General features: G+C 42.3%; 1 protein-coding gene across 5 annotated transcripts in view; it reads left to right on the top strand.

Annotated features, from left to right (window-relative positions):
* The window catches only part of LOC105918713 (transcription factor COE3), a 166,264-nt gene that overhangs the window by 36,714 nt on the left and 104,538 nt on the right, over nucleotides 1-25,012 (top strand). For all 5 annotated transcript variants that reach the window (XM_036129345.1, XM_021311314.2, XM_036129346.1 and 2 more), the window contains exons 3-5: nucleotides 2,861-2,924; nucleotides 4,915-4,970; nucleotides 18,888-18,961. In XM_036129345.1, coding sequence (XP_035985238.1) covers nucleotides 2,861-2,924; nucleotides 4,915-4,970; nucleotides 18,888-18,961 — 194 coding nt within the window. The remainder of the gene's footprint in view (nucleotides 1-2,860; nucleotides 2,925-4,914; nucleotides 4,971-18,887; nucleotides 18,962-25,012) is intronic.

Genomic DNA, 25,012 nt, shown 5'->3' with positions numbered 1-25,012 from the left:
AAAAAAACTGTGTGGGATTATTGATCCCCTATTTCAATTTGAAAAGGAGATTAGCACTGTTTTTTTCCAGCAGAGGACCCTTGCTAAGTTAAAATTTTATCTTCCTATGTCTGATTTTGAGCGGGCCGTTCACGCATTTATCACTTTTAGATTATTCTTTGTATCTAGGGCTGGATCAGAGCTCTTTGCAGCGATTGCAGAGTGTAAAAAATGCATGCTCCCTTTACTACCTCCTTGTTGTCGTTTGGGTGAAATTTAAGGTTTTATTGAGTGTTTTTAAATGTCTAAACTGTATAAGCCCGTCTCACTTTGCTGAGCTCCTGCAGCCCTACACTCCACTCAGAGCGCGACCAGCTTTTTCTGGGCTGTTCCTAAAGCCAGGTTAAAGACCAGAGGTGATAGACCACTTTCTGTGGCAGCACCCACCCCGTGGAACTGTCTCCCTGTTTAAGCTCTCTCTGTCAGTAGGTCAGTTTAAGTCAAGACTGAAAACACATATATTTTCCCTGGCCTTCAACACCAGTACTAGTATGAAAACTTATTACTTAATTGAATTCTTGGGAAATTGCTTCAATCTGAAATTATGTATGCCTTGGTTTTTTATTTGTGTTATTTATCTTTTATTTGTGTTATATTTTTGGTATTTTATTGTAAATTGTATTATCGTTTATTTTTCTTATAAAACTTAGTTTTTTTATTGTTTTATCCTTTATCTACCTAAACTTATCAACTTTTTGTTCTGACATTTTTCTCTTCATAGAAGGTACACCTGGTCTGGTGTTCTGTTAGCTGTGACATCATCAGGGGAGGCAGATCATCCTCTATTACCACCTAACATAGAAAGTACTCCTGGGTCAATGTGAGCTTCTGTGCTTTCTGTGTCTCTGCTCTGTCTTCTCTACCATAGAAAGTACTCCTGGGTCAATGTGAGCTTCTGTGCTTTCTGTGTCTCTGCTCTGTCTTCTCTAAGCCCCAGTGGGTGGAGGCAGATGAGCGTTGACACTGAGCCTGGTTCTGGTTCTGCTGGAGGTTCTCCTCCCTGTTAAAGGGGAGTTTTCCTCTCCACTGTCGCTTCATGCATGCTCAGTATGAGGGATTGCTGCAAAGCCATCAACAATGCAGACGACTGTCCACTGTGGCTCTACGCTCTTTCAGGAGGAGTGAATGCTGCTTGGAGAGACTTGATGCAACCTGCTGGGTTTCCTTAGAGAGGAAACTTTCTCACCAACCTGGAGGATCTGATGGAAGCTGACTTTGGAAAGAGCCTTGAGATGATGTGTGTTGTCTACTGTAGCTCCAACACACAGAGCATCCAAGCTGTTTTTTGCTGTCTAGCTGCAGTCCACTTTAGGGGTTCGTGTCGATCGAGGCCCATGACCCAAATCTCTGCAGCATCAGAACTAGATTATGGGGACGGTTTCCCATTACGTGGATAGTTGATCAATCTAACTATTTTTTAGGGTAAAAATTGCAATGACAGACCTTGCATCAAGGGCACCCTAAAATGGCTCCTTCTTGTTGGTCCCATGTAGCCCCCACCCCAGATTTTAGTTTCACCAACATTAGCCACCTTTCTTTTACATCCTGTTTCCTTACAGTACTTTCACTTGGCAAAAGCAAGCAATGGAAAACATGTACAGGTCATATTTGACAGATAACTCGTGTTTTTGCAAGTTCTCATTTTTTACCCATTAGTCTGTGCTACCCTAGGTGGTGAGCCAATTCCAAAACCTCCCTTGAAGTGACAGAGGCAGGATTATGGGGGGGGGGGGCAAGCTGGCAGGGGGAGCATGATGATTTGGGTGAAGTTCTGTTTGGAAACCTTTGGTTCCAACGTTTATGTGGAATTTACTTCAGCACCGAGCTTCTCTCTACGTCCAGCCATACATGGAGTTTGTGTTCTCTGAATTCAGGGTCCCATCCTGCAGGGTGATGTTATTTGGCTCTTCTATTGAAATGGTCTGGACGAATATGTCTGATCCACTGAAGTTCCAATGCTTCCTGGACTGCTGATGGGTTGGAGCCATGAACCACAGCAGCCCTGCAGAAGAGTCCATAAGGAGCTGAATCTGGACTGATTTTGAAGGAAAAAAGAGATGCTAAACCTAAACGTTATGACTGATCGGTGTATACTTTAGTTATCCATCCTTAGACAGAACCATGATGCTTTCCCATCAGCATTAACATTTTCTCTGTTTCCACTCACTAAAAACCACTGATGAGAGTCATAATGAGATCCAAACCGATTTGGGGGTGTTTGTCTGTGATCAGCTGCCAGCTGGCACCAAATCCTCCACCCACTCGCTCACCTCACCTCTCCTTTGACCTCCAGTCTCTCGACCCTATGCACTGGGACTGAGCCAACACTCGCAGGCACACTTGGCATCGTACAGCTGAGTAACGAGGGCTCCGACAGGGAGGAGAAGTAAGATAAACTGGGGGGGAGAGGAGGAGAGCAGGAGAAGGTGAAGGCAGGGAAACGACTGCAGGATGTGACGGAGAGGAAAAGGAGATATCCTGATTTACTTTCATTTGGTCTAAACTGATCCTTGAACATGTGCAGGATCCTTTGTCCAGCTTTGTTCGAGGTCTGAAGAAAAACACAAACTAGATTAGCCTGCATGACTGGAATCAGAATATCTGCTCGGGTTCTTGTTAGTGAAGTGGTCTGAGAAATAAAAGTTCATACCATTTATTCCTTCATGCTTTTCGCACAGCTCAGAGATTCTGCTTGCAAAGGGGACGCCTTTCTGATCATTTTACGTAAAAAACAACTTAACAAAAATGTTCTTGTTTGACTGAAACAGTAAAGACTTTATTTGAGATGTTTTAAAGTGTGATTCCTGTGTATGTTTGGCAGGAATATAATGGAGAAAAGACCAACAATGGAATCCACTACCGCCTGCAGCTCCTGTACAGCAACGGTAAGACGAGCAGGATGACCTTACACTCAGTCTGGGTGGAAAAGAGATGCTGAGATTGGATTGCTGGGTGGGGATCAGGAAGCATTGAGCAATCAGATCATAACATGCAACACAACTGGATTATAATCTTCAATTTGGATGATATTTTGGATTCACTTCTTCAGGCCTTCAGATTTTACTCAGAAGTTTTACAAATCTTCTGTGAATTGGCTGCCTTTTTACAGATGATGGTTCAGCTTCTGTAGAGGAAATCTGCTTACAGACTGAACAGCCTTGAAATAATGGACTTTATCTGATCGTTGGCTGTCATTGCACTCTGGGTACATTACATAATAAAGCAATTATCTCCCAGAAATTACATCAACACACTGTCTTAGATTTAACCTGAGCTTTGTTGGAGTTACTGTGAGCATGTGCTCCTGGTTCTGTTTCGGTCTTTGACCCAAAACTGACAATGTGTTCCCAAATGAATGCTGTTGAACTGAGGTGGTTTAACTCATGGACTGCATGGTGGCTGAGCTGTTAGCAGCGCCTCACTAATTAGAAAGACAGCCGCTACCTTTATGTGAGGTGTTTGGCTCCTGGCCCCTGTGGATCACTGGGTTTTCACCTGGTCCTCTGGTTCCCTCTTACAGTCCACATCTCCTATCCCTGGTTCTTAGGAGTTTGGGAGGGTCTGTACAAGTTTCAGTCATGAACTGTTCTGGACTAACTGCTGCTGTGCAATTAAATAGAATAATGTTGTTTAATTTTATTTTTATAGTGCCAATTCACAACACATGGGCTCTTTACAAAGTCAATTCAGTCAAATCACCTAGACAATTGATTACAAATCTTTTACTAGGGAAATCCTATGTTAATCTATGTTAATAGATATTAACACCGTAGAACCCTCCTCAACAACAAAATCAAACAAATCTTCTAAAAGATGTCACACTGTTTGATTAATAAACCTTAGAAACAGAGTTTTCTGGGCTGCTGGAAGGACACAGACGGGTTAGCTCTCTGACAACACCACATTAAACCCAAATTCAGCCTTTTTAAGCAACTGAGATTTGCAGCATAGATTGATGAAGTTGAGCTAATGATTGCATTTTCCCTAGGTGAAGCTGTCTGTGCTGTTGGCATGGTTTAGACTGTATATTAAAGGTCACATAAGCTTTAAATGCAGCTGTAAGGTATAAAGTCTGGGGAAAGTTTCTCATTATCAGCGCTGCAGACATCTGGAATGTGTGACAGAGCTGAACTGTAGTTTGTCCATCGGGGTGGTGGCGGGGTTCCTGGGCTGATTGGAAACACACAGCTCGCCCCTACGCCGGTCTGAGTCCAGCTCTAATGCTCACAGACCCCTGCAGAAGCACCAGATAAAGTGGGACATAAAGAGGCGTTTTCTTCTACAGGCGGATAAATCACTCTAATACGGAGCGGCGGATTAGCGTTGTACGGAGGTAATTGACCTCATCTGCAACTGGGATGGATAGACGACATTTAAGCCACAGAGCCAGAAGTGAATCATGTCAATTAGAAAGCAAAGAAGCAGCGAGGAAACGGCCCAAACTATGAGACGGCCCAAACCCATTTCTTCCAGTACAATTAGAGGCGCAGCGCCGATAACAGGTGTTCCCGGCAGTTTTCCTCCTCCACCCCATGTCGTGTTTGTGTCCCATTTACAGCCGGATGCACAGCTAATAAAAGACAAGCAGTCCTGATTGATATTTAATTTGTCTGAGAATGAGGATTCCTTGTTCTCCTGGAGAAAGGAGGCAGGGTGGGGGTGGGGCTATAAATAATAAACAGCTCTGCAGCAGTGCTAATGCTAGTGTTTGCAGAAGGGGGGGGGGGGTGTCTAGAGGCTCTGCAAACAGGAACACAACAAGCACATAAACATGACCGTTCACTGCCAGCACATGTATGTGTGTTGCATTAAGATTTGCAGAGCCAAAGCGTTTGGGTCTGATTGCTGTGTGTTTGTGTCTGTTGTGGTTTTCAGGCATCCGGACAGAGCAGGATCTTTACGTTCGGCTCATCGACTCCATGACCAAACAGGTGAGACACACTTTCTGATACCTGACTCACACCGGGCAGCTATGCCGCTGTTCTGAATCAGTTCATTTCATTCAATTTATTTCATGTTCTGAAATATTGAAACTTTTTTTATTGAAACTACAACAATCCCTGATTGAGTTTCACTGCCTGAAATATTATGTGGTATTTTTCCATGGTAAGGCAGCCGTTTCCCCTAAAAGGTATGCATGACGTCAATGAGTGAGGACTATTTCAGGTCCTGAGAGAGGACGGTTCCTAGGAACTGGATGTGATCCACAGCACACAGTGTTGTTGAGGACAGTGAGGGGGTTCTCCTGAAATCCACCGTCATCTCCACTGTTTCTAGCGTTTTTAGCTGCAGGTGGTTCTGGGAGCAACAGACCAGAGATAATGGTGTCATCTGCCAACTTCCAGAGTTTGACAGATGGGTCTGCAGATCTGTAGTCATTGATGTACAAAGAGGAGAGGGGAGAGGACACGCCCTGGGGGCCACCATCTTTATTGTTCTAGGATGGGAGAAGATGCTCCTCAGCCTCTCCTGCTGCTGGTGGTCAGTCAGGAAGCTGCTGCTGATCCACTGACAGCTGGAGGCTGGGAGCTTCTGCTGGAGGATGTCTGGGTTGATGGTGCTGAAGGTGGAGCTGAAGTCTACGTCTCTGGGTGGTGGAGGAGGTGCAGGATGTAGATCCCGGTTGACAGCGTCTCCTGCCGACCTGTTAATCCTGGGGATTATGATGTCTGTCAGATGCAGCAGGTGCTCAGAGGACTTCATGACCACAGATGTCAGGGCAATAGGTCGATGGCCGTTTAAACCTGTGATGGTCCATTTCTTGGGGAAAGGGAAGATGGTAGAGCGTTTTAAACCGGTGGGAACTTCACACAGTTCTAGCAACTCCCTTATCTTTAGTTACAGATCACGATAGCATTGAATCTAATTTATTATTACTATTCAATATAATTTCACACAAAAATGTCAGGGGTGTTCAATTCCAGTCCTCGAGGTCCAGTGTCCTGGAACTTTTAGATGTGTTGTGGGTCCAACACACCTGAATCAAATGGCTGAATTACCTCCTCAGTCTGCAGTCAAGGAACAATTTTACATTGTTCTGGGAGTATCTGTCTTTCTTGACTCCAACATTTAAATCTTATCAGATGCTAAGGACTAATTGCATATTTTTCGCTTCTCAGGGAGAGTTGTTGGTGCATTCAACTGTTTGAACATTATGTCTTCTTTTGTAAATGTTGAAGTTTGTAATCCAACTTCTCCTTAACCTGTTGCTACAAGTCCACTGCAATGTGCTTTCCTGTCATGCTTTCCCTCTGTAACATTTTATTTTTCTCATTTAAAGTACGTTGGCACTCGTCTGGTTACTGAAAAGTGATTTATAAATAAACTTGCCTCGCGTCTGTATGTTAGTGCAAATCTGTGTGAATTCTGAAATATCATTTCAAAATACCATTATGGTGACAAAATCACAGTAAAGATTCTTGATTCTTGAAGTTCTCCAGAGTTCTGCTAATGAGCTGATTATTTCAGGTGTGTTGAAGCAGAAACATGTAAAAGCTTTAAGACACCAGACCTTGAAGACTGGACTTGAAAGCCCCTGCATTAAAGGGACAGTGTGTAACTAATTTGGCTTTTAATTAGCAAAAAGCAATTATTGCTTTTAGAAATGCATATTATGCCAAAGTCTAATAACCACATAAAAAATGAAAACATTCTCATAGCTTAGAATTGGTAGTTTATAAATATATAGGTGGCGGTGCACCACTGGGAGGCGCCATGTTGTGTCACTATTTCTGATTACAGTAGCTGAAAGGGGACAAACTAGTCAGCCTTATGCGTTTCCCCTATCTATCTTCTATATGAAGACGTGCTGTCATTGGAGGAGGAGTAGAAACAAGCAAAGACAACCGTAGATCATTCTATTTACTGTTTCCTGTTGAAATGGAGGACCATTTACTCTTTACCCAGTGAGAGGGAAGAGAAAGTAACCAAGTAGCAAGGTGGAGATAATTCATGAGGGAGCATGATCTAAAATGGGTGCGGAGGTTGCAGACTTTCTGCTGGACAAGTTAATTTAATAGAACGGTGAAGTTTTATTTTGCTATCATGTTAGAAACAGGGCAGCATAGAGCAGCAACTGCTCTGTCCTCCCAGCAGAGACGACTCGTTTGTTCTTCTTCTCTCCCTCTCAGGGAGGATGTGTGTACGCGGAGGGGCGGAGGGATATCAACCCGTTCACTGTCTGTAGCGCGCAGCGAGACCTGTTCGCTTTTTTTAGAGCCAAAATAAACGACTGCACGAAAAAAAAACAAGCGGACTTGGCAACAGCGTCAAAAACCATTTCCCACGATGACCATAGCTATTAGCAGTAGCTGATACATGGAGGACAAATTACGTTTATGATACTCTGCAGCTTCCGTGGTAGTTATTAGGCACTTAATGGTGAGGCTGTTTGTAATTCATTTAGTTTACCACTAGATGGTGCACCAGTGGGAAAATCTTACACTCTGGGCTTTAAGTAATCCACAAAACAGAGGTTAGCAGCAATCAGGATGTTTACTACATTCTGTCCATCTTCAGGTGATCAGGGGTATGGTTGGACCGCTGTGAGATTGAAAGCTATTGTTGTGTGTTGGTTCTGGTCTTTAAAGTCCTGAACCCTTGACTAGATGGGAGACCGTGTCCGGTGTGAGTGGAGACTGTTGCGATGCTCCTGGGTTTCCTCTGGAGCCTGCAGGTGGAAATGCTCATCAGAGAGGACAGCTGTGATCCAATAATACGTCCTACTAACCTCACCACCCACTGCAGATTCTGCCTGTTCTCCTGAGAGCAGCAGGAAAACAGCAAATTAGAGTATTTACGTGTTATATCATTTTATTAGAATATTTAGTTTAATTAAATGACTTCTCATAGACATTTAAATGGCAGTGCTGTTTTTATTCATATGAAGCTGTGGTTTCCTGGTCCCTAACCCAAACACAAATGTGTGTGGAGGTTTTCTGTAAGGCCAGCCTGGGTGCCTGGTTTACAGGCAGCAATGCTGCATCGGCCCACCAACCACAGGGGGCCTCCTCTCCTTCAGAACCTCTCATTTGTAGAACTGACCTTTTCCTGCTCCTCCGCCTTCTCCCTTTCTCCTCTCCCCCCTCCTGCTCCTCCTTAGTTTCCTTAACTCAAGCTTGCAGCTCTGATGTGTTTTCCTTTCCAGCCTCTGTAACTCGGACCCTTCAGGGCCTCCTTTTTTTTTTTTTTTACGTTTTTCTCTCACTCAGAACCCCATGTGGGATTTCAACCTGTGAACAGCTTCACTGCCAACAAAAACCCACAAATGTTTCTGACCTGCAGTCAATCCAACCTGCTGGTCTCCTTTAGCTGCACATCTTTCTTCTTCATGTTTCAGGACAGTCATTAACAAACCGAACTCTGCATGAAAAATGTCCAACTGTGTGACTTGAGTACATTTTTCTACATTGGCTCAACAAGATCTGGTGGTAAATGTCGCAAATCATCTGGAAATCCAGAAAAACAAAAGTCATTGACACTTTGCAGGATTTAGCTCTTACTAAGGCTTGTGATGTTAGATACATTTAGTTAATTTTTATTCCAGTAAAAATATTTAGGTTGAACAGCTGCAGTTTGAAAAATAATTTAAAGTATAAGGTTCTGAAAAGTGTGAGGTCCATCTCGGACCTGATGTGTTGCCTGGTTGGTTCTGTTTCATGTAGAAGGTTTTTATCCATAAGGCAGCGGCTTCCCTTAGTATGCATGATGTCAATGTGTGAGGACTATCGCAATAAGAATAAAGAATCTTTATTGTTACTATGTGACCATAATGACATTTTGGTCAGACACTAGTTCAGAATTCACACATAACACACAGACACACATCAAGACACAATGTTTAAATAGTTAATGCACCAGCAACACTCTCTAAGAAGTTAAAAGCATGTAAATAGACATCAGCATGTGAGACATGACCCTGCTTCTCGGCATGAGTACCCCTGGTGACCCCAATAGGCATAAGCGTGTTGGAAAATGGATGGATGTGAGACATGTAGCTATGCTTCACATGCACAAAATTTCACGATAGGATAGAAATGTATTGGCACTCAAAAAAACTGGATTGTGTCATTTATACGGCCAATCAATTTGAACAACAACAATTAGCAAACAAAGCAATAATGTGTGGGGTTTGTTTGTCTTCTGAGTGTCCAGGATGGACGCTCACCAGGTTCTTATTACGTTTGAGACGTTACTGAATTCCTTAATAAAGCTGCAGGCTCAGCAACACCTGCTACTGGTCAAAGATTGCATCACACACAGACCAGTTTTGCTTCCCTGACATGGAATTTAGCCACTCAAAGCGGAAAATCATTGTGGTGACGTGGGGTGCACATTCAGAATAACCTGATCCTGAGGAAGAAGAGTCGTTGTTGGGCCTTCATCACCAGGTGGGAGGTGTTCTCAGTCCAGGAGGTCAGAGGAGATGTGGACCAGGAACCTGATGCTGTCCACACCTCCATCACCTCCTCCTGTAGAGAGGAGGTGTTCAGTCCTCCTGGACCTCCTGGAGTCCATCATCACCTCCTTGGTCTGACTGGTGTTCAGGATCAGGTTGTTCCTGGAGCTCCACTGGCTCAGACTGCTGACCTCCTCCCTGTAGTGGAGGTCAACAGTACACCCTAACCCGTCTGTGGAGACGTTCTAAGCAGACAGCGTCCTCTGTTGGGACATTGTCCCTGTAGGAGAACTGCAGGCTGTCCAGGCCAGCAGGGATGGGTCCTTGATGGACTTTAGGAGGATCCTCTGGAAGGAGGATCATGGGGACAGGGGTCAGAGCGATAGGACGATGGTCACTGAGGCAGGAGATGGTTGGTTTCTTGGGGACAGGAACGATAACGGAGGATTTCAGACAGGCAGGAACCATGGAGAGCTGCAGGGAGAGGTTGAAGATGTCCTGAAAGACCCCTGCTGCATCGGGGCTGACACCATTGGGGGGGGGGGGGGAGTAGCTAAAATCATGTGCTCAGCACAATAGTGGAAATCACTAAATCAGTGTGCAGTTACGCATTTAAGTTATTGAATGTTTAATGAACTAACCTTCAGTCTGCTAGGTATTGTCCTGTGGACATCAGCTCAGCTTTGGATGTGACATTAGGACAATAGGAGAAAGAAGTATCCGAGCTCTGGCATTCTCAAACAGCACACATTTGGAATAAGTCGGGGACTTGTCTTCAATAATAAGAATTTATTAACAGAAAAATGTCAACTTATTTCAATCAACAACACTTGTCACTTATTATGGGACATTTGAAGGTAATTGGTTACACCAGAACTTTTTTTGGGGGTTTATAGCAAAAGGAGTAAAAATAAATGCACATGCTAATTTTGTTTTCTTATTCTTTATATATTTTTCTCATTTCACTGCAGCAAGTTAGACTATTTAGTGCAGATATGTCAAATAAAAGAAGATTAAAAATCATTGAGATTCATGTTGGACTATAACAGACTCATTTGTTGCATTTAAAATTAAGTTTAAAAACTAATATTGTTTGGGTGAGTACATTTTATTTCTGAATAAAATCCCGCTGCATCAGAAGTGATTTATTAGATTAGCAAATTATTCTGAAACAGAAGCGTCACGTGCTCCTTTATTTTAAAAACTGAAATTAATGAATATATTTAAATTAATATTTTACAAAGTTGTCTATGAAGTGAGATATTTGATTGTGAATTTGTCAACTGGTTTTAGTAATGATTTTGTAAATAGTACTTTACATTATAAATACTCAACCATGCTACGAATCTCCATCTATCATGGACGTCTTCTTTGGAGACAGTTTTAAATGTCATGGAGCCCATTTTGTGTATTCATAAAACCGTTAAATATCCTGAACATTTTTTTTTGGATCTTAAACTTATTTTTGTATATGCCATGTGTGTGTGTGTGTGTGTGTATAATTCAGCTTATTAGTGTATATAACTGCATGTGTAAACTAATAAACTAAATTAAAAAGCCAAGGGGGCTAATACTTTAGCAACGCACTGTAATATTCTAATTTCTGCCTCAGCCTGTTGGGCTGACGTTTCAGGACATTTTACACAGCCTGTGAGTGATGTCAGCTCATTGAACCAAACACATGGACCCTCTTAAACCCTGTCCAACGCGAGTGATTTCCAAAAATCTGTTAAAGCCTCTGTCATCCTCTCTTCTTCTTGCACACACACACACACACACACACACACACACACACACACACACACACACACACACACACTCGCTGCTCAGACCTGTCGGCATGTCACCGATCGATGAACCAAGCAGCTCCCCAGCTAAGCGCCAGCCGATCAATGTGCCCTAATGCCGCGTTGCCACGACACACTGGAGACAATAATCCTGACACCTCCTCCTCTGTGACAAACACACACTTTGCTCTCCACCTTCACCTCCCAAGACTCCACGCTGGTCGACGGTCGGCCCTGACAGACAGATCGGCGGGAGTCCCTGTGGATCAATAAGGGCCCCACCGCTCTGTTCTGCAGGATTGTTGGAGTGATGAGGAGCCAAGTTTATGCCGATCAGACTCTGGAGTAATTTACACAAAGAATTGGACCAACATTAGTGGATCAAGTAGGTGCCAGTAATATGGTTCCTCAGTCAGAACAAACTGACATGGAACATAACAGAATTGGATCCACTGTTGCAGCCCAGTGGGTGAGCACAGGGGCCGTAGGTTCTGTTGGGACGACTCCTGGGTCCGTGTGAGCCGCTGACTGAAACACACATTCAGATAATAAAATCTGGAATTACAGCGATCTTTTCAAATCAAGCTGCTAACCTCAGCTCACTGCTCCAGTGTGACAGGAGCCAGTAGCGGCAGCCATGATGGCAGCAGCTGAAGCTACTGCAGGCTGGTGCTGACCAACCAATAGGGAGCAGGTGGCCCCTTAAGACCGCCCCCTTATTTGCATAATGGGGCAGAAATTGAAGGACCGGCAGAAATAAATGGTAGAGGAACTAAATGGAGTAAAACTATAGAAAGGAATAAAACAGACAAAAATCTTAAAACAAGCACAGAAATAAACACATTTAAAAATAACATAAATAATACATAATTTTGAATAATTAATTAAAGCGAACGTCATTCAGACGTTAATAATTAAAAAGAGGAATAAACAAATAAGCTAATTAAGAGATATTTACATTTATGTTTCATTGTATAATTTAGTTACTGCTTAAATTAATTTTTTGGTGTATTTTTGTGTATGTTATGTATTGGTTGATCATGTATTTATTTCTATATTTATTTTTGAAAATGTCTGTCCTCCGTACGTGTATGGACCGCTTCGGCCTCCAATCGAGGATATTGAACATTTTGGATGGTCTTGCCTCAGCATCCTAGCATGCGGTGTTCTCTGAAGAAAAAACGAGCATGTAGTCTGTTAAATGTGACGTGTAGCCAATCAGACAGCGAGGTGAGGGAAAACATAGAACCCAGCTCTATGTCACAATGCAGCAAACTGGCTCCACTCTAACCAATGCCTTTACTTTTTAGGTTCTTCTCTGATAAAATTAGTCTAAAAACTATCACCATTATTCTTCCATGGTGTCCATGTTTATTTACTCTAAACTCATGTTTAATCTGGAGAGGTTTAGCTGAATGTTCCTGAGTGAAATCTGTTTGCGTGTGGTGTCTTGTTCTTGCTGTTTGACTGAACGGCACACTGTCCGAGCAAACTCCTTATAGTTATGATTTTTCCTCGTTATGTGCGGTGTCTCTTAGGCTTTGAAAACCAGCCGACTATTTTTTTTTAAAACCATGCCATGCCTTTAATACACAGTGAGGCATTACCCAATGTTTCTCCTACTGTTGGATGACTTGGAGTCAATGGTAACTCATTTTTGGACCCGATTTTTCCTCATTAAACACTTTTCAAATATTGAATGATTTCTAAACTTAACATAATCTGATCTTTAAGTCTCTGTTCGTGTCATTTTAAACCCGTATGAACAAATTTTTGTTTAACCTATCTGTCACGTGCGTGTCAAACTAGTTGAACGGCCGTAGAAGTGGGATCCACACAGCAGTAGAAAAACAAACCAAGAAGTGACATCTGTGGAAGCTTCTTGGGTTTTTTATTTTGTAGCAACAGTGTAACCAAACTGAACCACCAACACCCAACTATGAACAACAAAAGGCAAATGGCTTAAATACAAATAAACCTGAACTGGGAAAAACTATTATACAAGAATAAAAGACTATTTACACTAGAGAAAGAGCAAACAATACATTTATAAACTGATAAAAAATAGAATATCTTAAATACATTTCAGCAATCATTTGAAGACATGTATTAACATAAATAGACCCACCCCTCTATGATCCGCCTCTTAGCTTAGGGGCTGTTTTTTCTGTGGACCTGAAGGTGAAATGCCTCCTCTACAGGTGAAGACGCACCTAGAAAACAAATTCCAGCCAACAAAATAAACTAACTAAAAAGCATATTGATTTTTTTGAACTGTTTTCTATTAATGTAGTTTTAAGACAATAATATGCAATCTGACATGTAACACTGGCTCATTGTTACATCATCTTCAAGAAAATCTAAATTGATCCAATATTTTTCAATCAGATAATCCAGGGTGATGAAAAATTCTCTGCAATTCTATTAAACGATCACACATTTTAGATATATTGTCCTGGTCCTGCCCAGTAAGCAATCTCTAACAGCACTAACAGCTTTATGTGTAATTATGGCTGGCTGAAATAGAATAAAAAGCATATCGATAAAATAGAAATCATGTTGTTCGATATCGATAATTGTCAACAAATTCAAAATATATATTTTAATTGCAGCCCTGGCTATTTTATGCTGTCACTTAGCAACCTGTTTTTAGATACAGAACACACAAATACTGAATTCAAACTCAAACCTTTATTCAACCAACATTTTACCAAAATTACAAGTTTTTAAAAACATGTGCTCTCTGAATGAGGCGGAGCTTGGTTCCTGGGTAATGACTGTAATATTTACCTACATGATTGGCTAGAATGCTAAAGGAAGAAAAACTGTTGTAGTGAGCTTTTTATTAACCTTTTTCATCCTTGACATAAGTCTATGGGTCGACATATATTATTGAAATATCGTCCAGCCCTATTTTTAATGCTCCATACAGTCACATCTTTAACTTTTATTGTATGTTTTCCAAAATAAAAAACAACTGCAGGCATGCAAAAAATGATTTGTCCGTCTGTCTGTCTGTCTGTCTGTCTGTATGCTGAGCCCCCTAATCTGTAATTCTTCATCATTGCTAAAAAAAACAGATTTCTTTGCAGTATGAAACATTTTCTCTGAAGGCTTTTAGCACCTTCTTAAGGTTACATTTCCAAAAGTTCAATAAGTCTTCAAATACAATTGTTCTTTATTACAGAAACATGCTCTTCTTCTAAAACAAATAGGAAATAATTTTGAATCCAAATTTTAGCTTTTTACTTTACATTTTTTGGACGTGTGTTCATTGTCTAAAGCCAGGGTTACTTCCTCAAACTTAAATAAAATTTGCCCATAAAAGGCTATCACAAAAGGTGTCTGTGGTGTTGTTCCTCTCTAAATGATCACATTTCTTAAAAAAAATGATTTTTAGTTTCAAATATTTTCCAAGTTTCCTCCCTCCATCCTTTAAAAACCAAGAGATAACCTGCAAACTGTGGTAGACTGTGGAGATTAACCTGCTAACAAGCATGAAGTAGGGTGTAGAATCCATCTTTTCAGGATTCTGAGGAATGATGTAGAAATATCGGCTCACTGATGGTGTGTGTTCCTGAAGCAGTCCACATCCCCTCTGGTTAAAGCGGAGCATTTTAATCCAGAGGAACAGAGCCAGGATAGTGATCAATAATGCAGAAGTGGTCGTTATCCTAAAAGTATTGTCCCCCAGGGTGTGTGTGCGCAGGGTGGAGGTCTGTTTGGACCATAAAGGTGGATGAGGTAGTGGTCAGAGCAGGAAAAGAGCAGGAGGCGGGAGGAGCACATACACACACTCACTCATGCTTTTAGTGAAGTACATTTAGAGTCACCAGGGTAATACAAAGCACACACACTCCTATACACCCCCCCCCCCCCAAAAAAAAACAACCCTGAAATGATGGCCTCTCTTGCTCTGTTCGGACCGGTCCTCATAACGAGCATAAAATGGTTTTCAACACACCTCGCTCACCATTCAGCGACCATCCGTCATCCGGACTCTGACATGACAGCTCCTTGGGGGTAGGTGTAGCGGGGATGCGGGTGGTGCTTCTTCCTGGGGCACCGTCTGCCATCTGGCAGGGAATCTGGAAGGCTGGAGGAGGCCGGGACCACCGCAGGAGCAGAGTGTGGGAGGTGGTGGGAGGTACTGGTGGTTGGAGGCCATATTTGACTTTACTGTTACTGACTCCAGGCCTGATCAGCTAATTATGACTCTGGATCATGTGGTGAAGATGTTCCAGCTAACATTGAACCAGTTTTAAAAGCATCTTTAAATGAGAAATGTTCAGTAAAACTGGTTTGTCTTATGCTGAACTTTCCAGACTGTCCTGGGGGTGAGGGCTGGGAGGCAGACTGCAGGGAATGAAGGTAGTTTTTAAAAGAAGCCTCAGCGGCTGGTGAAAGAAAACTTTGACCAGCATTTTACAAGAAAATCACAATTTAAGTAAGTAAAACAAAAATATTAAACCGTGTTTTTTTTTTAAAACAATTTTGTTTAATAAAAACTAATACTGATAATGTTGCATTAAAAAACTACCTCTAAAGCCCCCGCTACTGGGGGAGAAACATAACTTTAATTGTACTTCACAGAGTATTTATTTTAGCAATTACAAATCCTTATGGTAATTATGTTAATAATTATATTTGTTAAAGATTTTTGACATTTCTGTGGATTCTACATGTCTGCTTAAATGGAGTTTGTAATTGCTGAAGCAACATAATTAGATTTAAGCTTGTTATTCCGAGCTGAAGATCAGGAAACTCCTTGGCGCCTAAAGGTACGTTCACACCGAACGCGAACGAGGCAAACTGTTGGTTGCTTGACATTTCGCCTCTCTCACAAACAATCCATGCTGGCAGTACACTGACAACACAGACATTTCCCCTAGCAGCATCTATCCGCTTGTGGTTCCTCTTGTCTGACCTGGATTTTACTGAGCGAGCCAGAGTGCTGTATGTAACATAGAAAGTTAAAAAGCAGCGTTGGTAATGGCGTCCCTGGGTCCGGGGAGCAACACCACCTGGATCTGGGACCCGGCATGAGGAGCTGCTGCCCCACAGCCACTGAGAAATTAACTACAGACGTCTTCAGTCAGTAAATCCACCAGTGCTCAATAGAAATATATGCTAATTGTCCCGTCTATATTTGTAACATAAAAAGTTTTCATGCTTAAAAAAATGGCGAGGAGCACACTTGATGTGATGCTAATTGAAGAAAGGTTAAGATTGTTGAACTTTACTGTAATGTAAAGTTTACCACGCTGTTTGCAGTTTTGCACCGCTTGAAATGCATCATTCGCATTGCGGACTGGTAATTTGCTCCTAAACGTGCCTTTACATGAGGATAACATGTGAATCATTTGCTCCATTTGCCTTGGTCGTAAAGAACACAAGGGTGGGGTAAGGAGCAGTAAGAAGATAAGGAGTTTACAAACCTTATAACCTTAATTTATCACAAAAGTGGTTTTATGATTGTTTTAGGCAAAGCAATGTAAGTTTATTTATATAGCACTTTTCAAGACGATTTAAAGTGCTAGGCGAGACAGTCCACCTCCAAACTTCCTCTGTCAGGTCACCAGAGTGATGATCCAGTTTTAATTCTGCTCGGACTTGTCGGGAGCGGCAGCCCCGCTGCTGCGGCCTGTTGTCGGCCAGACCGTCAGGGATTTCCTGCAGACTGGATCATGTACATCGCGGCGTAGAAGTCACTATGAACAGTTAACTAAGTTAGTGGGGAGTATCTGCACATAACAGATATCAAATGGGAAAATCTTGGCTGGTTCTGTTGGCGTTTAGAGTTACCCAGGTGTTTATTTGGGGTTTCGACCCCCCTCCACCCATCTCCTCTTTGCACTCGCAGGCTTCACCTGCCCCCTTCTCTCCTCTGGCTTCCACCACCAGTGACCCCCGGGGGAAGATTTCTCTAATCCTAATCCTTACATGAACACCCAAGCTCATAGACATTCACAGGTTTCACGACTTCTGCCGGGTTCCAAAGAACTGTCTGATTTATGTCAATAAACATCTCTAATTGTCCATGTGTTAAAATCACTTGGCTGTTGTTGCCTGTTTTGCACACTCTTCTCTCAGGAATATCTAAATGCACATTTGTGTAAATGAAGCCTCAAATCACAAAAGCACCTTATTACCTCATTACTTATTTGTGACTTTTGACCTCTATCTTTTTTAATCTTTTATGCACGCTCATTGCCTGTTGTCCGTTATGTGTACTCTTATTGTCCAAAAGAAATGTCACCATGATAACGGGGTGTGACAATAAAGAATCTTTGAACTGCTTCTTTTGTCTGGGTGTGTCTCTCCTGATTGAATTAGCTGTTTTCATTCACGTAAAGCGTGTGTTGCAGTCGGCTGCCATAAGTTGGATAAAGAAAGAGCTTCTTTTCCTTCAGTAATTCTGTTCGTCTGGTGATGGAGACATTTATGGGGCAATAGGTTGTTCCCTGTCATAGTCGAAGAAGCTGAGCAGGCAAAAGAAAAGTGATGTTTTGCTAGTATCCGTATATTTACATGGGGTGCACTGATGCATCTTGGAACAGCTCATGTCAGTGGGGGCAAACTGAACATGTGCAGCTTCTCTCCTGGGCTCCTGGGCCTGTTTTGTTGCACAATGCAAAAATGGAACTTTGACAACAATCATTGTTTCTTTGCACACTAGCAGTGGAACTCTGCTGCCCAAAGATATGCCTGTTTAAAAAGCGGTGAAGTGTGACTGTGGGAAGAATTTGAAGCCTGAGAGTGTTCTATTAGCTCTTTTTTGAAGAACCAGAAATCGCTGTATATTTCCAACTGCACCCCTGACAAGATATGCAGATATGATGTGACGGGGAGCAGGAAGATGTCCATGTGAGCGGACATGGCCGAGCACGTGTGTGAACCGCTATAGTAACCATCACCGCCTCAGATGAAATGTGTTGATGAAAAGTCCTGGTAAAAAAGATTTGTGCTAACTTTTGTCTTAATCAAACACAGTGGACCATCACTGCTATATTTTCCTTCCACTAAACTTTCCATCAGTATACCTTGATGTAGCATAGACAGCTTCCCATGCACGGCTCTTTTGTGGCTTACGCTGCCTGTAAAGGAGGTGAGAGACTGTCTCCTGGACAACTGAGTCCAGACTCTTCACCATCACTGTGGTCATTGTGGAAAGAAAAGAACAGTTCAGTATCCAAATCCTTTCTTCCTTCCACTGCTCTGATGTACTATTAACATTTTCTAGAGAACTGAATTCTGGGTAACCCAGATTATACCTCTGCAAAATGAACCTATATGGGGCCAATCAGGCTGGGAACTGTGTACTGTGTTAACCCTACTGTTAGCATTTTTTTTCGCCCAAAGCGAATTTGTTTTACTCTTCCTGTCTGACTCATGGATTTACCATCAATTTGTGGCGTAGTTATGGCCATGATAGATCAGGGGTCTACCTTGGTCAGAGCTACGCAGTATCGCTGCAGAAAAGCGTAAGCCGGCCTGCCCAGCCCCACTCACCTCAACCAGATCTAATCAGACTGCCCAGATGGTTCTGTGTGTTCCGGCCTCTAGTTTTACTATTCAGGTCCCGTCTTTTGTTTTGGGACATTAACAATCATTTGGGTTTTGGTCCCTGATATGATTTTAGTTTTCTGTTTGTGTCCCACCAGCCAATCCTATACGAAGGTCAGGACAAGAACCCGGAGATGTGTCGAGTCCTCCTCACCCACGAGATCATGTGCAGGTAAGCAGCCCACGGCTTTTCTTCAGTCACACACCGAGAGTCAGATGTAGATTTAAAAGCAAACTGTGTGATTCTGTGTCAGGCTGTCAGCGAGTGTTAATGAAGCTGCAGGAGAGGTGTGCAGCAGTGGATTAATACCTGAAAATACAACAAAAAGGCTTCAGACAGAAAAAAGCTCCTTCTGATGAAAATGTCACTTCATATAAAACGTTAAGAAAAGATAACTCATCTCTTTGAAAGAGAATAAAAGCTGGTCAGAAGTGAGCGGCTCTGCTCAAGCGGAGCGTTTTGGCATTTCTGTGGTAGAGAGAAAAAAGAGCAGCTGTTGGTTTGTCATTCATCGCACCAATCAACACGTCTCCTGTCCTGCCTGTCTCAGCTATTGGCTGCCAGTTAATGGTTTTACTGCTTCAGACCGAGGAGTGAAGAAGACGACGAGTGTGTCTTTGGGGTGAAAATAGGACACAAACTCCTGTCTGAATGTGAACTTTTATTTCCACACAGGAGAACAACAGTCTAGTGCTTTACTGGTTTATTGGGATCGCATCACTGTGGCCATGAGCCCATGAATAAACTAGGTTACATCCTAACCAGTCTGCATTAACTGATCATTAGACCCAACACTTGAAGGATCATAGTTACCGCAAACAAGCAAAGCCTTCATTTACCCAAACATTACTAGACAGCAATGACAATGAAAGCTTTAAAAGGAAAGAGTAGAGAACACATTTCTCTGGTGGAAGTCTGGACTTTATAGAACATTTAATTGTGAATAAGCCAAGAAATATGGAAGTGGTGGAGTTTTGCTTTATTTCCAAACAGGATATAAATCAGACATTAAAGTTTAGATGGAAATATCCTGCAGCTGCATTAGATAACCAGTTGTCTTTACAAATAATTCTTTGGGCCCGATGCAACCCTGCAAGGAGGAGTGTGAAGCTAATGGATGGATGGATAGTTTTATTCTCTCCATTCTCTGCTGTATTTTCACATCTTTGTCTCTAAATTGTATTTAGTAGGACTATTAAACTGATCGGTACCAGTTGGTCTGGCATGGCTGGATGTCTGTTGCCATTTAATCTGGTTCAAATGAGCAAGTAGAACTGGGACAAACAAGGTTGTAGCAGTACCAGTTTATGAGTTAGGAGGTAACAACATCTCCACAGCTCACTGTTAGAGACCTGCAGCAGACACTGGCATCCTGGTGTCTACATAGAAACCATCAGTCTGCATCCCAGCTGGTTGTTTGGGAGGAATCCTACCATCACAAACATGACCTCTCCTGGAACATTAACTGGACCTGAAAGCTTTGGTCCAATCTGACTCAGACTGAGCTTCTCAGCAACAAACGCTCCAGGTGTGTCTGCTGTGACACCAAGGATGGAGGAGTGGAAAAGAACCTGAGAACATCTGTTAGTGCGAGGAGAACCTGTGATGCTGTGGGAACCTCGGTGGAGTTTACAGCATCAGGACCTCATTGAAATACCTGAACATCTTCAAAACCTGGTGGCCTCTGGAGGGAAACTGGAAATATGTCATCACTGGTTCTTCAGCCAGGATATCAATCCTAAGCATCAACACCAAAATGGTTCATCAGAGTTTAATAAACCTTCTATCCTGTAGAAAGCGTGTGGGTTGAGCTGAAGAGAGACACAACCAGGGTTCAAGACCAGATTCAAAGAAATCTCCATATAGATGCTCCATCCTGCTAAACTAAAGGAGGAGAAGATTGAGAGCTGTTCTGTTGAGGTGTGAGATGATGGTGATGATGACGGTAGAAGAGGAATTCATTTCAAGCATTTCTCAACATCTTGCCTAAAGGTGTGATGGATGTCTTTTGGCAAATTAGCTGCAAATGTCCTGAATGATTTGTCAGAAGAACTGATTCTGACATATTCAAAGGTTCAGTTCTTCTGTGCTGCAGCTCCACTGGCTGTATTTGGAGGTGAACTGTCTGATAAATATGTAGAGAAGAAATTAAATATTGTTTGCTCAAAGGACAGATTAGTGAAATAAAATAGGAATAAAGAGAATGAAATGATCAATGTATTCGGTGGTTGGCTGCTATCGTTACAGGAGGAAGAAATACAAAAAGAGAAGATATTATGGGATTGATAGAGGCACAGCGACATTAAATCAGTGTCATGCTTTATTTGATTGCTCTAAGATTAAACATGGCTTCAGACTGAAGATGCACAGACATGTTTGGATGGGTCAGGGTTCACATCCCAGATGTAAGCAGTTTAAATCGTAACCACTCATTACTCCATCAGTCATCAGGACTGAGTGGGTCCGATGTTGGTGAGCTGACTGTATATTCCCAGGAACCAGAACACGAAGAATCATCTGATCCAGCTGTGGCCATGGCAGGCATGTTCCTGCTGCTGCACACCTGAATCAGCCCTCAGCCTCAGCTTCTGCCGAGGCTTGTTAAAGACCTCTTCATTTAGCCGAGGTGTGTTTAAGGCGAGGCAAAATTATCTGTAGAGCACATTTCATGTCAAAATATAAGAAACTAAAAGTGAGTTGGAATAAAACGTAGGATATTGAAACAAAACACGGGAAAATAGAAACTAAAAGCAAATATTAAAAACAGTTAAACTGATGATGTTTCAGTAAAACAGTTTAACTAGAACAGTTAAAATCCTGAACTAATGTGTTTTAATCTTGATCTAAAGGAACTCAGGCTTTCAGCACTTTTACAGTTTTCTGGGAGTTTGTTCCAGATCAGTGGAGCATAGGAACTAAATGCTGCTTCTCCATGTCTGGTTCTGGTTCTGGTTCTGGTTCTGCAGAGTAAAGAAGGCTGTGTCAGAAGTTTATTGACCTAATCTAAAGGGACAAGTGAAGATGTTTTAGGTCTCTTTAGGAGTTTCATCACAACAAGGGGGCTGATGGAGGGAAATTATTTCTCACTGATGGACGTTGTTTCCAGACATTAAGGAGAGAGATCGGCCCATCCTCCACCTCCCTGAGCCTCCCTAATGCCACTTTCCCAGGGGAGGGTGTCTTTATGGATACCTGAATGGGTTTGGCCGCCCATGGCGTTTGTCTATGTGGTTTTATTACTTTAGCAGAACAGAGCATCCTGCATGGATCAGATGTGTAAAACCTGAGAAAATCTCCTCTATAAACTATTCCTCCTGCGAGCAGAGTTCATTCAGACCTAAGAAAAAGCTTGCTCTTTTAATTGGCTGTGCCTCCATCCATTTATTGATCCTTCTGCTGCAGCATGTGCAGGTCCATGTGGTTTATAATGATTCATTAATGGTCGTAATTGGAATTATTGTTAGATGGAGCAAAGAGCAAGCAAGAAAATATGATATAAATGCCAGGAAATTCATGCAGTTGATCAATAATTCAAGGCCTCATCATCCCAAGCATTTCTACTGGATCGATCTGATGCTGGTCAGAACTATGATGAAAGTGGTATTAAATTAAATTCAGAGCAGATTTTAAAACATGGCTTTAACTCGGTAAATCTACGGAACCCCTGAAGGAAATAAATTTGTACAAGAACACATTCATATGACAGTTCCTGCAGACTGTAATCATGGTAGCTTTTAATGTTTTCACACCTTAAGACATAAAGACTGTTTCATTTGGAGTAAGAGGTTTCACTTAGCAGAGGTGGTGCCTACAAAATAAAAGAGCCGTGAAGAAGCGTGGGCTGTGTGCTGCTGTTAGGAGTGAGTTGTGCAGCCAGTTTATGTGGAAAGGCTCAGGTTTGGATTCTTCACACAGTCGGATGCTTTGTGCTCTGACTGATGCTGACAGCACTGTCCCGTTAGTGTGGAACATTGATCGTCTTTAAATGGCTGAGTTTATTAAAGCTATGAACAGACATAGTAGCGGAGGCTGACTAGCTCAGGGCCGCTTGCCTCGGCTCCACCAGCTGCCAGACTGTAAGCGCCGCTGGAATAAAGCGGCTGCAGCGCTGGCTGAGGCTGGATGCACTGAGCCGGCTGCTGCAGAGAGGGTCCAGGCCTTTTGGTAATTACAACACTTGGCCTTTGAAAGCAATCCATTCATCCTGCTTGGTGATTCCTGGCTGCAGGAATCAGTTTCAGCGACTGGCATCCTCAGGGCATCTTTGGACTCCTCAGTTTTACAGACTCTGACAGCAGAACCCTGACCTTCTCTCTGGGATTTGAGCACCACTCGTCTGAAGTGGCTGAGTGCCGGAGCTGGATATGTTTTTGGGTCTGTGTGTTTTTGTTTGGAGCAGCCGCAGAAACATTTTCCTGCCGCAGTGACAGCAAAAACAACAGCAATTTGTTTTATTTCACCTCCACCACACACACACACTCTCAGGTGTGTGTCGTTCCTCTCAGTCATTAGCCGGCCGCGGTGTTAGCGCACCCGTTGCCCGGGGGGAAACGTCATTAAGGCGGCATTGTGGACGCTCACCCAAGGTTTGTTTTCGTCTTTGGAAAGGGTCCCTGGGTCCCCGGAGGGGCCCCGGCAGTGCTCCTGGGGTCCGGTTTGTTTATAACACTTCTTTGGCAGTTTGGAGGAGGTTGTCACCACAGCAGCACCAGTGGGTTTCCAATGCTAATTGGTCTCCTGGAACTTTCACTAATGGTTCCAAGTAGCTGGGGGAATAAATTATTGTGGCAACAGTCACACGTACACACGCAGGCAGCCGCCCAGACACAAACACAGCGCTGATTTTGTGATTTTTCTCTACTTAGAGATCAAACAGCGTGATAAATGATTCATAAAGCGTCTCATTTGGCATTCGAAGCCTCGATTTGATGCTTGTTTGTCAAATGGCAATTTGATTCAGGACAGCATGGGGCCAATGCAGGAGTGTAATTGGACGTCATGGGTCAGATGCAGCATGATTAATTTTTAAGAAATTACCGGAAGATATGTTAATGCTGTTTAGAGCCATAAGACAAAAAGGTTGTCAGAAGATTATTGGCCTAAAATTAAATCTTATATTGAGTTAGTGTTATTATTAATGATAGATACATTTTCCCTTCACAGTACAGAAAGATGGAGCTCATCCCTATGCAGCATATGAAATTAATTTGGACAAATATTGGAACGTTTCTGTCTCCTGTGATGTTGAAATGTGACTTGGATCTTCTGAACTGGATCAGTTTGACACCTTTGGTTGCTCTGATTCTCATTCTGAAAATGTTCAACAAGCCTCCTCAGGATTTTCCCTTGGCTTTGACTGTCAGGCAATGTATGCAAGCTAATAATCAAGCAGGATTCTGAAATGATCTGGGTCTAAAACTGGGAACTTAGTGCAGCTCTGTTCTGACGCCTCTGAACAAAAACTGTTCTCAAATCTGCATTTGATACATTTATCAAGACCAAGCTGAGATGATGTTTAATGTCTCATTGTCACAGTACATAATTATTGGTTGTTTGAAGAAAGCTCCATTGCTCTCTTTGCCTTATGTCTAATTGTGCCTGCAGGCGGTGCTCAAGGCTGATAATGATGATTTCCATAATCCACCAAAGAAGCAAAAGATCTAAGATCCTCTAAAAACAACTTGCAATAAGCCAGAGATGATCAACTTGACTTCTTCAGTCATATAAATATCTTCTGTAGCTGCTGCTACCGTTAAAATACATTCAGACATTTTGATTGTCTTTGCTAAAATAAAGCCAGAAAAACATTCAATTTAATTTAATTCAATTTATATAGTGTGCTGTCCTCATCATACGAAACATCTATATGGTTTGACAGTCAGTTAAACGCCTCTTGAACATCAAGACTCTGAAGATTGATGACTCTTTATCCACAGGTTTGTTAATGTTGCAAGAAGGTGAAACTGTAACATACAAAATGCAATCAGCTATATGGCAGCCCTTTTAATATTTCAAAGCAATAAGCATAGTAGAACAGATCACCCTGTTCCAACACAAACACCACTGAAAGTCCCATTATCATTTACACATCTAATGAATCAAGTATTTCTCCATTCACTCATTTAACTACATGGTTCAACATACAAAGCAGCCACATAATACACATCAACAGTATTAATGTATCAGAAATAAATATACTTTCACAAAGTAAACCATGGTCAA

Source organism: Fundulus heteroclitus, unplaced genomic scaffold, assembly GCF_011125445.2.
Source record: "Fundulus heteroclitus isolate FHET01 unplaced genomic scaffold, MU-UCD_Fhet_4.1 scaffold_159, whole genome shotgun sequence".
NCBI classification, from domain to species: domain Eukaryota; kingdom Metazoa; phylum Chordata; class Actinopteri; order Cyprinodontiformes; family Fundulidae; genus Fundulus; species Fundulus heteroclitus.
Note: the sequence above shows the minus strand (reverse complement) of the source record. Positions and strands in the feature narration are given on the sequence as shown.